Here is a 13,825-nt window from a genome sequence, read left to right on the forward strand (position 1 = left end):
AGTGCACTTGACACCTGTGTTTCTAAATCCAAATTAAGACCCTTCTCATGAGCTTGCCCCCAATAAGTAAATATTGTTTAGTTATACTTCACTGGCAGCTGAGAACATGTGGCTTTTTTGTCAGGCATTGCATGCCTGTCTTTGCAGTTTTAATTTCTTTCAAGGGCTGTGGAGTTTGTTCTAAATTGTTTTCTTTATGAGTAATTTGTTTTCACTTCTAAATTTTTGTCCTAGATAAGAAGAATAAGTGGCACAGGAAAGGCCTTGGCCAGGGCAGACAAATATCAGCACAGGAGGTGGGTAGTTTTCCGTTCAGCTTGGCAGCGTATAACTTTATTTTTATCACCCTGGGACTTGGGTTTTGATCTCCGTTGACTTGAGTTCTAGGAACATTTTTCATGCACTTAAATACTGGCAATATGCCCACTGCTATGTACCACCTACTTTAGAGAATGGGTTGCTGAGACATCCTCTGAGAGAACATTGGGTGGTATTAGCATCAGTTGTGAAACTTTGATAGCTCTGAGGATCAATGACTAGCTTTTTTATTTCATGCTAGTCAGAATTATTTAAAATTTTAGAAATACAGGGTTTAGGTAAACTTTTTCCCCCCATAACACGTTTGAAAGCCACACTAGAAACTTCCTTCGACAGGTTCATTCTAAAAATGCTCACATTGTGCTGAGCAAATTTTCATCTTTCCTGTTTGGATCCCATACAGGATCAATGTTACTGGGTCCTTAACAGTAACTGTTTTGTGTATCCTGATAATTTCTGGTACCTGCAGTGGTGCTGGAAAGTGCAGCTCAAGAAGTGAAACATCCAAGTGTTGGGAAACTGGCATAAACGACTGACAGGTCATGACTAATTGCACAGGTGTGACCTGAGGACAGTTTAGCTTCGTTTATTTACCCCGGTGAATCATCTGTTGCAGGTGGACTATGGGTATGTGTGCAGCAAAAGCACTGTTGAGAGGGTAGCTCTGTCAGTTACTATTAATCAGCATTGCACACTCAAACCCATAATAGCTGCTTCAATCGTGGCTGCCAGTCACACAACTCCCAGGAGAAATCTTCAGAAACTTGCAGTGATGTTCCATGGTGTGGACTGGTTCCATGATGTGATTTATGGCAGGGTTTTACACATAGAAAAGAGTTGAAATGGCAGCAGGTGGCGCATCAATGGCTTTTAGGGTGGAGAGTAGGAGGATGGTCTGATACTTGTATATCCTCAGCCTGTTGACTTGGGGAGTCCTGACTTCCTGGCTGGACGTGTGTGCAGAACATTTCAGCACTAACAGATGGAACTCTAGGTTTAAAAGGAGAGTGGATTAAAGATACTTTCCAATCTGTGTGGCTCAGTTTAGCAGTCAGGAATAGAAAAGGTGAGACGTAGGTTTTACCACAAATAAACTGTAGAAATTACTGTTTCTGAGTTTTCAATAAGATGGCCACTTCTGGTGGAAAAGTAGCAGCTTTTCTGATGCTGGTACTGTGGGAGACGGATTGTAAATCAGATTCTACCCTACAATAATACTGGATTAACAATAAAAATAATTCTTGGTGTTGGCTATTTCAGGTGTTAAATGTCAGTTCTCTTACTGACCGTGTTGCTTATCTAATTTTTGACCAAGATGGCCTTCGCCAGTCGGATCAGAAATACCCTTCTCACAGTCTGTGTAGAGTGAGAGACACTTACTGCCACATGAAAGCTTACATTTACTGCAGCATGGGGTGCAGTTTCTTTTCTGAGTCATAAATGTATCAGACAGCACATAAAATCAATTGTATGGTATTCTGTAGAGTTGATCCAAACACCCCTTTCTCCCCCCGAAAAGCTTTGCAAGATGTTGAACTTTGCTTATCTATAATAGCTAATTGTAGCCCTTTGATCATCAATAGTATTTTAGCGATGACCAAAAGGACTATTACTATGGTGGTGCTCTCCTCCTGTCACAACTACTGAAGCAGTATATGCATACCCGTAAAATGTTCTGATTGTTAGTAGGATCTATATTTAAAACTCCTTTCTGCTTCAGTAGAAATACTGTTCTTAACTGATGCCAGAGACCGTGCCATAGCAAGTAACTGTCATTGGATAGGACAAGCCTTTAATTGCCCCAGGGCCTGGAACAGATGTTGCGATATTGAAGGAAGTCTGAATAGAGGAGTGAGCAGAGTACTGAGATGGGGACATGCTGATGAGGGTGGCTAGAGCTGAGAACGTTCCAGAAGAAGCTGGAACTGAACAAAGGAGAAGTCTCAGGGTATGTCTACACTGCATTTTTAAAGCCTGTTGTAGTGAGTCTCAGAACCTGGGTCTACAGACTTGGGCATGTGCTATGATGTTAAAAACAGCAGTTTACGCATTGCAGCTTGGGCTGTGAAACACACCCTCTCCTTGCGTTTCAGTGGCTGAGCCCCAGCCCAAGCCCAAACGTCTGCACGGCTGTTTTTAGCACTCTAGCATGAGCCCAAGCCTGTAGACCCAGGCGCTGAGACTCTGCTTTTAAAATGCAATGCAAACATACCCCAAGACACTTGAGAGCGGAATTCCCAAGACGAAAATCAGAACTGGATATCTAACTGCCTCTTATGCCTTTAAAAAATCATCTGGCTTATGGACACTGTTAGGAGACTTTCTGAATTGCAGGGACTATCGAAACTGCATTTTAAAACTTGCAGCAGCGTGTCTTGGTGCCTGGGTCTACAGACTTAATTCACATTTGAAAACATAATCCTGGCTATACAAACAAAATAATGGGGTCTAAACTAGCTGTTAACCTTCAAGAAAGAGATCTTGGAGTGATTGTGAATAGTTCTCTGAAGACATTTGCTCAATGTGCAGCAGCAGTCAAAAAAGGTAATAATGTTAGGAATCATTAGGAAAGGAATGGATAATAAGACAGTAAATATAATGCCACTATATAAATCCACAGTACCCCACACCTTGAATACTGCATGCAGTTGTGGTAGTCTGTTGCAGGGCAAGTATACCCAGTCATCCTGGGGTGGGGCAAGGGCATGGTAACCCCGTAGTTAGGTCAGTTGGCTGCCTTCAGCCTCTGGGCTGCATGGCCCGATGGCCAGCATCAATGGGACTCCCCTTGTCTGTGGGGCAGCACGGCCTAATAGCTAGAGCCAGTCAGACTCCCCTGGGCTGTAGGGAAGCCTGGCCTAATGGTCAGAGTCAGTAGGTGGGGGTTTGGTGGGCTGCCCCCCAAATAGGGCAGCTAGGGTAGGGGCACCTGGGCCCTCCCTGCTATACATAGTCCCAGCCCAGCGCCCTGGTAGTGGCGAATGGGTTTGCCACTAAGCAGGCAGGGAATCTGCCTGCAACATGGCCAACTGCTGCAGAGACACTGGCTGGTCCACGCCTGGACTACTTCCTACTGTGACTCCTGCAGTTGAAGTCACAGTGTCCTCGGAGTCTCTGGGCTCCTTGGGTGGTGGCTGCAATCTCCCTGGGACGTCCTTGGGTACCTGTCTGGGCCTTGGCATTTCCTGCTCCCGCGGTCCGGGATCCTGGCTGCTCCTCAGCTGGAGCTGGCGTGGTGCATTCTTCCTCCTTGGTGGCCAGCCCAGCCTGAGCAAGGCTGCTCCCTTTTTATACTGCAGCAGCAGTTGGAGCATGCCCAGCAGGGTTGAGGGGGGATGGCTTCTGCTGCTAGAGTGCTGCCCCTTCCACTCCAGTGCAGGGCAAGTACACCCCGCCATATCGTCCCATCTCAAAAAAGATATATTAGAATTGGAAAAGGCACAGAGAAGAGCAACAAAAATTATTACTGGTATGGAACAGCCTCCATATGAAGAGATATTAAAAAGACTGGGACTGTTCATCTTAGAAAAGAGACCGCTTTTCTAAAGGGGGGGAGGGATATGAGAGAGGTCTATAAAATCCTGAATGGTGTGAAGAAAATGAATAAGAAACATTATTTACCCCCTTCACATACAACAAGACCCATGGGTCACCCAATGCAATTAATACACAGCAGGTTTAAAACGAACAGAAGGAAGTACTAATTCACACAGCGCACAATCAACCTGTGAAACTCATTCCCAGAGGATTTTGTGAAGGCCAAACTATAACTGGGTTCAAAAAAGAATTGGCTGTTAGCCAAGATGGTCAAGGATGCAACCCCATGCTCTGGATGTCCCTAAGCATCTGATTGCTAGAAGCTGGGAGTGGACAACAGGGGATGGATCACTTGATAATTGCCCTGTTCTGTTCACTCAGTCTGCAGCATCTGGCATTGGCCATTGTCGGAAGACAGGATACTGGGCTAGATTGACTATTGATCTGACCGAATACAGCCATTCTTATGTTATGCTTGTGCAGGTGGCCACACCCTCCTGAAGGAAACAATTCTTCAGGTTCAGCTGTGGAGAGAGCAACATAATGGATGACATGTGGTCTCGGACTAGAATAGAATTGAAATCTTGATTACAATGACTATTACCATAAAAAGTAAAATTCAACACCTGAACTGGCTTTTCTGTGCAGATGAGACAGTTGTACTCTGTTTTCAGTGGAGTTGTAGCCTTGTTGGTGCCAGGATATCATTTACTGGACCAACTTCTGTTGGTGAAAGACACCTGCTTTTGAGCAACGCAGAGGAAGAGCACTGTATAGCTCAAATGCTTGCCTCTTTCACCAACAGAAATTGGTCCAGTACAAGATACTACTTGTTTCTCAAATTGCACAGCTCCTATGTTTGTTTGTTCTCAGTAAATGGAAACCAGTCCACCAGGGATCTTCCACTTTCCATTCGTTGTGCTGTCTCCATTGAAAATCATCCAGTGAGGAGATGTTCATAGAGAATTGAAAGCGAGCATTTCACTATTGTATCTTATTTACAGTGCTGTTTCTTCCCTTGCAAGTTTGCAACTTAACTCACTCAGTTTTCTTCATTCCAGTGAAGTAAAGATATATGACCCCTCTGGTGACTCTACACTCCCAGCTGTTCCAAAAAAACGTAAAATTGAAGAGGTGGAAGAAGAGGAGACGGAGGTGAAAGCAAGGAAGGTCAAAACCGAAATTAAAGGTTGGTTACTGTATTTGTGTCTAACTCATCGTTTCCTGCGAGCATTGTATAAAGGGAATTAGAGTGGCCTGTCAGAATACACAACTGTTTTCCATGAGTTTGACATGTTTATTTTTTAATCTTCTTGTGGGCTGAAACTGGACTGGTATTTGTTTTATATACATTTCGAAAAGGCCAGTGGTGCTGTAAGCATAACATAGATGAGGTTTAAAAACAAACAAAAAAACCCAGCCTCAAATGTCTATTACAGAAATACTTGCTGAGTAGATTAATCCTTCATCGACATTGTCTGGTATCATGAAAGGAAATGGCTCACATTTAAAAATTTGGCATTGTGCTAACTTGTTTATCCCATTTACTATGAGTATGGATAAACCCCTATTATCCAAATAGTTTGGGTCATATCCAAAATTGGGGAAAATCAGAATTTCAAGATAAATGACATTTTAGAATTTCACAATCTGAATTTCAGATAATTAGGGTTTGGATAATAGGAGTTTATTTGTATGTGTGTTAAAAATAACCACTCCGTTCTAGAGTGATAGACTTTGATAGGCTAGCTACCAGCTCTGAGTTACCTTGTGAAAGATCTTGGATTGTAATTTCGGAATCATGAGGTTTTGTATTGAGAATTGCTTTGCAAACTGCCTAGGCAGCTGTAGCTTTTTAGCATAGCTGCCTAGGCAGTTTGCAAAGCAATTCTCAATACAAAACCTCATGATTCCGAAATTACAATCCAAGATCTTTCACAAGGTAAACATCAATATAGCTACCCTGATACTTGCTGTGGTGGAGGAGCGCAGAGATGCTGCTTTTTAGTTTCCCTGAGCCAGAGTTGGCTGTGAGCTGCTCCAGGTTGTCAGCTGCAAAGATCTAAATCACAATAATTTACTCCTGGGGGAATTCTGCGCCAAAAAATTTCGAATTCTGCACACAATATTTTAAAATTTTGGAAATTTTGTGTATCAAAGTAACACTATATAACCACACCAGTTTCAATTGTTTTGGTAATTTATTTCAAAATTCCTGTCAGTGAGTATGTCTGTAACAACACAGAGACCTACAAAAATTCCCCCTGGAGTAGAGAGTTAAAGAAACCCCTATGACAACCCAGTTCCTGCTTCTCTGACCCCTCCCCGCTAGAGCCCAGCCAGGGGGGCCAGACATTCCTCCCTTGAGTCCCAGGCTTGTACGGAGTTTCTTGCATGCTGCCGCCTCCTTCCTTCAGGGCATGCTGGGACCTGCAGCTGCTGGGAACGCTCCAGTTCGGTCCCCCTCACACTGGCCTTGTCTTCTATTTCCGAGCTGGGCTCTGCTGGTCCAGTGGTCCCTAGTGGCAGCCAACATCTCTGCAGCCCATTTCTGTAGGGAAAATGGGAAATTCTGTGCGCAACATTAATTTCTGCAAAATTCTGCATTGAGCAATGGTGCAGAATTCCCCCAGGAGTAAACAATGGCTGGCAAAGGCTGTAAGAGCAGCCAGGGCTTCTACAGGAATGTCTAATCCACAACCCCGCTCTACAGCCACCATTCTCCATGTACCAACATTTGGACAGTGAGGGTGATTTTAGAGCAGTTGTGCTGGCTCTGCATCATCCTCAGGTCCCCCAATGCCAAGATGATCTTCCTGGGGGCTGGCTATGCTGGCTTTATGGCATCTTGCACTGGTGGAATGGCTCACAGGCTCTGTAACCTAGCTGAGTTTTGGGCCTACCCTCTCCTGTGATACAGATGTATCTTTTTCTGTACTGTTGGGGGGAAAAGGTCCACATCATGACTTTTGCTGTGATATTTAATACGATAAAGAGACAAGGACACATGGGAGTGGTCTGTGATGATTTTAGTGTTCTTTGCCTAATTCCTTTTGTAGTATGTGGACATTTTTAGTCACTACCTCTTCTGAGACCCTTCTGAATGTGTTGTCAGCACTAAAGTAACCCTTTATTATAGGCGCAGAATTGTTTCCATAGACTACCTTTCCATTGTAAACGTAGATGTGAAACACTCATACTTAGGTCCCTACCCCAAAACTGCCCCAGAAAACATGGTGCCTTGCTGACATTTCTCTCAAGTATTCTCCCAGAACAGTGGTTCTCAAAACTTTTATACTGGTGACCCCATTCACCTAGCAAGCCTCTGAGTGTGAAATTCTCCCCCCCCCATATAAATTTAAAACATTTATTTATATATTTAACACCATTTATAAATATTGGAGGCAAAGTGGGGTTTGGGGTGGAGGCTGACAGCTCATGACCCCCCATGTAATAACCTCGTGACCCCCGAGGGGTCCCGATCCCCTGTTTGAGAACCCCTGTTCTAAAAGGAGAAAATCTACAGGCAATTCCATATTCGTCAGGTATGGTTCTTAAAGATTAGTTTAACATTTTTTTTTACTCATGAACATGTCTTCTAATGGGCTGTACCACAAATACCTTTGCCTACTAATCATATCTCTGATTCATTGGCCTCACTGATTACTGGTGCCTCTTAACACTTTGGGGATGTATAAAGCTTAGTTTTGGCGAGAACTTGGAAAATCAGAGCCACCAATATCCTGTGTAGTGGGCAAACTTCAGCGTGGTTCAGTGGATTGGCAAAGTTATGTTGCGCATATGTTAAACTTTGTCAGATGTCCTGGTTTTGTTGGGGAGTCCAGAGCTGAGCCATGGTCTTGTCTTTCCAATAAAGAGGTGCATTGGCGAGACACAAATCTTAAAAATCTAACTAGCTGCTATGATCTGCAAACAAACTTTCTTCAATTAGAATTAAGGGTGTAAATAGCTCAGGAAAAATAAATCATTAAAATCTACTCCAAAAAAACCAAAATACCCAAAAAACACTGAAGAGCTGCAAACTCCTAAGTGAAGTTAGAAGTGAGAATTTGAGTTATAGGAATTCCAAGCTGAGGTACCATAAACCACGTTCATGGTGTCTTTCATCCTCCACCAAAACACATAGCCGTACATCTTACTTCATGGCCAGTATTAGCAACATATGCTTTGCGCTAATGTTTACAAAATTTTCCCTTTTTCATTTGTGCACCCTGCCCATCCAGACCTTTTTTCAACTCTAATTCTTTTTAAGCCAGTTGTACTATGCTTATTCGTGCACAGATATCCCAGTCATGACTGAGGCGCTATTGTGCTAGGGGCTGTACGCACTGAGTTAGGCAGATCTGAAGAGCTTATTTATCTGTTACCATCCATGTGCAGACATATCCTTTCTCATTGTCCTCTTATAGCATTTAAAATCACAACCTCACAAGGTTCACACATTACAATTATATCTATATAGTTCACAGACCCCTTTCCCAGCCACCATTCTGCTCAAATCCAAACTACTGTTTATCCTTTGCATACCGCTGCAAAATAGAACTTTACTTAGCACAGCACCAGTCTACTCTCAATCCCAATGTACCTCTTACTACTTTCCACCCACATTTAATCAGCTATCCACCTTGCACCTTCCCCATCCTGTGGCCTGGCTATCCACCAACCTGTGTGGTATTCTCTGAAACAGGACAGATTGTGACCTCACTGTTTTCAGGTAGATGACAGAAGAGCTGGCATGTCCATCGTGTGTTGTGGAAGTGGTAGCTTAAGAAGTTTGGCAGGTAGTTCTAAGTGGCATAAGGAGTGCATTGGATGGCAGGCTAAGACTGTTTCTAATTCTAATTCTAAGCCTTAATTCTGCATTTCTACACTTATACACCTAAACCCCAAATGTGTTAGGTTCCTTGGCTTTAACTTTTTTAAAATGGCAGTGCTCTAATGAGGTGTTTTCTTAACTTAGCATGACAATGTGAAAGGGACACCACCTTAAAAATCATGTTTGTCTGAAATCTTTTACCTAATGTTACTGTAACAAAAATAAGAGAATTATTTTCTGTCTCCTCTGAGCATTTGGTAGCACTTTGGATGTTGCTTTTCAGTGTTTCCCTATTTGCGTGGATCCGTCAAACTGAAACCGGGGCACACACATGCTTTTTAAACATAAAGGTTTGGAACCACTTCAGAAATTGGCAGGGAGAGTATCTGAAGTCACTGAAGTTTTTTTAAACTGTCTAGAAAATAAGTTGACACTTTCCCTTGAACACCACTATTTCAGTGGGGGTGGGAAACCCGGTATGAATCGATGGGAGTATACGTTAGACAGAATGACTTGAGGTGTTAGCCTTCTAACATGACCGCTAATAGTGCTAACCAGTACCACCAGTAAAACACTCAGCTTACATTAAAGGTCATAGTGGGCAACTATGGCTTGTCACTAAAACGCCTGTACTGCAAGAAGGGGAAGTATCTTCTTTAAAATAAATTAATGGTATTAACCCTGCAGGGCAGGCTCAAGTGATGGGGGCTACCTATCAGGGCACATTTTAATCATATGCTATTTCACCTGTCGTCTGTACACTGGAAGAAGTGGGTGGAGTATGATGTGTATACAAAGTGCTTGGTATGTAAAAATGCATTAAAGATTTTCGTGTGGTAAAACACTCTTGGTGGAACCCAGGGTACTGATCCCTGCTCTGTATAGGTGCTGGTAGGTACATCAGTCAAGTTAAGCTGTTCTGGGTGCTCTTCAGTCTGTTTCAAAGCCTGCTGACAAAGGCTTTTGCCTCTCTTGTCAACTACTGTATTGCAAAGAAACCCTACTGGGCTGAGTGACTTGCCAGTGCCAGGTCTGGAGGGAAGGAACAGCCTCCCTGGAGCTGTTATCCTCATTCTGTCCAGGTTCGAACATGTGAAATCTTGTGATGAGCTCTGTTGGAAACTAGCAATTTAAGTCTTTATTAAGGCATCCTACTGCTCGCTGTGAGAAATTACAAGACCCATGAATACAAAATACATTATTTTGTATTGAAATTTGTGACCGTTCCCTTGGTGTTTCAAAGCAGATGACACAGTAATAACACAGGTTATTTTTCAAAGGTAACCACCCAGCACGTTGCCTGAAAATTCAGTCTTTTTTGCTCAGTATCCCAACCAAGCAAAAACTTACAGTACAGCAAATTTCAGAGTAGCAGCCGTGTTCGTCTGTATTCGCAAAAAGAAAAGGAGTACTTGTGGCACCTTAGAGACTAACCAATTTATTTGCGCATGAGCTTTTGTGAGCTACAGCTCTCAAAATAATGTATGCCACATTGTTTAGCAAGATAAATGTATGAGTACAATTATTTGTACGTTACTACTTCTCTTTACATGTATATTATCAATTTCTGTAGGAGGTTATATTATATGCACACACATTAGTTGCATGTTGGCCTGCATATCTGTTGTGGAATCAGTTTATTATTGTACACACCAGGCCTTTCATCTGGAATCCTCTTCTGATGAGGGTTTCAGCATTTTTTTATTGGTAAACTGCATGTGTTGCTGTATTTTGCTGTATATGTAACCAGGCATTTTATACACTGGAGTCAATGTTGTGTCTTATGTTTGCCCTTGAGGCAAATGTTAAAATGTTCTTTTGTATCATATTACTCTTCTGCTGGTCTGAGGAGTTAATTCTGCTGCTGCGTTTTTGTAAGTTTAACGGGAAGTCCAAGTCTGTTCAGTTTATTTTGTCTGAGATGTTTCTTTACTTTTTTGTGTTTTGATTCACCTTCTCACTTCCAATATGAAATATGTTCTGATGTTTGGAAGTGGTGTCAGAATTGTTTCCTCTTTTGAGTCATGACTATGTGCCACAAACGCTGCTGGCATCAGATTCCCGGTTATGTAGAAACTGAAGTATTGTTGCGACATTATAAGTTTGCACATTGCAAGGCATTGCGTGCTAAAGACCGTGGTATCCAAGACTGGCTCAGTTAAGCAAAGAATTTAATGAGGTGGGGCTCTGGTGGTAGTGTGGACTCTGCTGCATAAGCTGTCAGATCAGTAGTGCTTTATGCTTGATTTCTCTGTCTGGAGGTTTCTAAAGCTAAATGGGGCGGGGGTGTGAGTGTGTTATAAATTAGTAGTAGATGATACTGTACTTGCCTATACCGTCTGTTGGAAGACAGAACTGAAAATTAATCGTAGGTAGCTGTGTGCTCAGATCTGTTTGAACGATGAAATTTTGAGTCTTAAGCAGAATTGTGAGCCCTGATACCAGCAGGCAGTCGGCATGTGAAAAAGGGAGATATCGTGGAGTGAGAGAAAAGAAAGGTGGTGTGGAGAGGTAAAACTGCATGTCTGCCTCCTGAATGCACTGTAACACGCGCAGCTTCATTCTCTCGTGTAACACATACAGTGCAGCTGCGGCTTTCTTTCTGCCTTAAATACTTCTGACAACTGACAGCCTGATTTTTTGCTTTTCTGTAATATAGAAGAGGCTGATGTAGAGGAAGGTGAACCGGTCAAAAAGAAGAAAAAGAAAAAGGAGAAAAAACAGAGAGCTGAGGAAGAGGCAGCTTCGGCTGAAGAGCCATCCACTAGCACAGCAGTGGAGGTAAGATGGGAATCGTTCCAAGTGATCAGCTGTGCTGAAATCTGCAAGGATAGTTTCTTTCTGAAACAGTGAGGGGGAGAAAAATACCCATGTCTGTATAGCTCAGTGTATGGGGACTATTGTTTTATAGTCTCTTCAGCCCTTTTATTTTGTAATATTCAATATTGAAGGGTACGTACGAGAAGGGTCAGATTACAAATCAGGGTCATGGGAAATTCATGACCGTCTCCAAATAAGCTATTTCCTATTCTCTTACCCTCATATTTTGAAATGCGATCCCTAACTTTATACTTCTACCCTCCCAGCTCCGCTTAATGGCCACTACTCTTCTAAAGACTGGACAGGGTGTCCTTCAATCCACTCGGTGGTATTCACTCAGCAACATCCCTTAATTGCTCAGAAAGATTTCTGTGCGACACTGGGGCTGCACCATCATGTTTCACTGCACCAGCTGGGCTGCTGCAGTAAGTCAAAAGATCTGCTAAATGGCAATATAGAGTGGCTGCCGCACAACTAAGCCCTGAATGAATGCCCTATTCTTTAAATGTTTTCTGTTTTGGGCCGCCAGGGGTCTGAAACCATGCTAGCTACAATTGTGAGGTACCAGCAGTGGTGACTCACTACAGTTTCTCCCATGAAGTTGGACAAGGATTTTTTTGAGATCTGTGCTAGCCAAACCATACTGTAAACCTGTGGAGTGCAACCCAGAAATGGAGGGAATGCCAGTTGGGTTGCGCCCATCTGGCTGAGTACTAAAAGCTGGGGTCACTAGAACACAGTGGGTGCTTAAGGAGGGAGGGAGCACCTCACTCTTTGCCCCTGCCACTTCCCACCTAATTCTCAGGCCACTTCCCTGCCTGCACAGTGCTCAGCTCCAGAGGAAGGGTCATAGCATTTCAAGGAGGCTATAAAGCTGGCCCTGCAGCCCCTCAAAATGGAACTCTCCAATCCTTCATGTTGAGTGCCAGGGAGGGGAGGAAAAAGCATTGATAACAGCAGCTCCTTCAGGCCACATCCCCACCCACCCAGGAGCCCCAGCTGTTCTACTCTATAGCATTCCTATAAAACCCCACCACTCAGAACCTTCCAGTCTTTCTCTCTTTGAGCCCAAACCCACAATGTTGTGGCTACAGTATGTTGGGAGGTTATGGCGAGTTAGGGGATGATTTTTCAATCTGGTTGTGGACCAAAAAGTTTGAGAACCTCTGACGCGCGCTATCTGAGGAGTAGAATGTAATAGTTACCCTGTTCTGTGCTAGTGGTGGAATTAGCATTGTTGAGAGAGAAGCGTGAACATTACCTTGATTTTTTACAAATGAACTTTGGTTCCGCTAAATGCTGAAATCTGTAGAAGAATCTCAATTGCAGACCCTATTGCTGATGACGTCTTCCCATATGGATAATAAAGGATGTCTTGCTTTGTGAAGTCCTTAGAAATTAGTCTGTTCTGTGGCTGAACTCCATGTTTGCAGGCTTCAGCTTGCCTTGCTTTGCATTGGAGGTAACTCTGGGTTCCTGCAGTCCTGTGAGCATCCTTTTCTTCAAGAGACTAGGGAAGGAAGTGAATGAGTTTGTGGGCCCCTAACGGCAGTTTTGTTAACATTTGTAAACCCCTTTGTGAATATGAGCAGCACTACCCAAGTCCTAAGTTATCTAGCTGTTCCTGTTGGTGTTCTGCACTACCTGTTCGTTATCATTTGTTCATAGAAATATTTCCTTTGTTTTGCAGAGTACAGAGAAAAAGAAGAAGAAGAAGAAAATCAAAGTAGAGCAAGAGGACTAGTGGAGAGAAATAATTAATTTGGCTACTTCAATTCAGAATATATTCCCTAGAACACTTTCTCTTTAAATACTTGCTCAAACACCATAACTTCCCCCAATAATGGGAGAGGGCAGGTGTAAGATGAATTTGATAAGTATCTGCTGTCCCTTCCTCAGAACAAAATATTTGTTTTTGGCTCCTTAGGTGGACCTCTGCCTTATTGCAGTTTCCTTAATTGAGAAGGTCACAACAGGTCTTTGTTCATATATGGTCTATTGTGATACTGAATAAAAATATACTTTTTGTATATATCTTGAGCCAAGTTTGTTTTGCTTCTTTCTGATTTGCTGGCACACAGTAACCAATTTCACTAACGTTTCTAAGTCAATTTAATTTTGTAAAATGTGTAACCATGAAGAGGAGGATCTGGCTTTCTTACCTTTTTTAAACCTTAAAGGTTTTTGTTGTGATTGTTTTCTAGAAAGGCAATCCAAAAGCTGCAGTACAATTCCAGTATTTCTCATTTAGAAGACACACCCTAAAATTAATGTGAATAGCTGTGTATTCATAAGAACGTTGATTTTTACAGA

At 42.8% G+C, this 13,825-nt stretch overlaps 1 protein-coding gene and 1 non-coding gene across 3 annotated transcripts in view; both read left to right on the forward strand.

The window, feature by feature from the left end:
• NOP58 (NOP58 ribonucleoprotein) overlaps nt 1–13,552 on the forward strand; it is a 36,206-nt gene extending 22,654 nt beyond the window's left edge. Inside the window, exons 12-15 of one of the 2 annotated variants that reach the window (XM_073306444.1) lie at nt 235–296; nt 4,917–5,044; nt 11,352–11,473; nt 13,203–13,552. In XM_073306444.1, the coding sequence (XP_073162545.1) occupies nt 235–296; nt 4,917–5,044; nt 11,352–11,473; nt 13,203–13,256 (366 nt within the window). In that variant the 3' untranslated portion in view covers nt 13,257–13,552. Of the gene's footprint in view, nt 1–234; nt 297–4,916; nt 5,045–11,351; nt 11,474–11,778 lie in introns of both variants that reach the window. The other variant, XM_073306443.1, reaches the window with a different exon arrangement.
• Nucleotides 6,869–6,952, forward strand: LOC140896015 (small nucleolar RNA SNORD11). Its single transcript, XR_012154429.1, has one exon. It is a non-coding gene; the product is annotated as a small nucleolar RNA SNORD11 (small nucleolar RNA).
• Nucleotides 13,553–13,825: the final 273 nt, after the last annotated feature.

Source organism: Lepidochelys kempii, chromosome 11, assembly GCF_965140285.1.
Source record: "Lepidochelys kempii isolate rLepKem1 chromosome 11, rLepKem1.hap1, whole genome shotgun sequence".
In the NCBI taxonomy this organism is placed as follows: Eukaryota; Metazoa; Chordata; order Testudines; family Cheloniidae; genus Lepidochelys; species Lepidochelys kempii.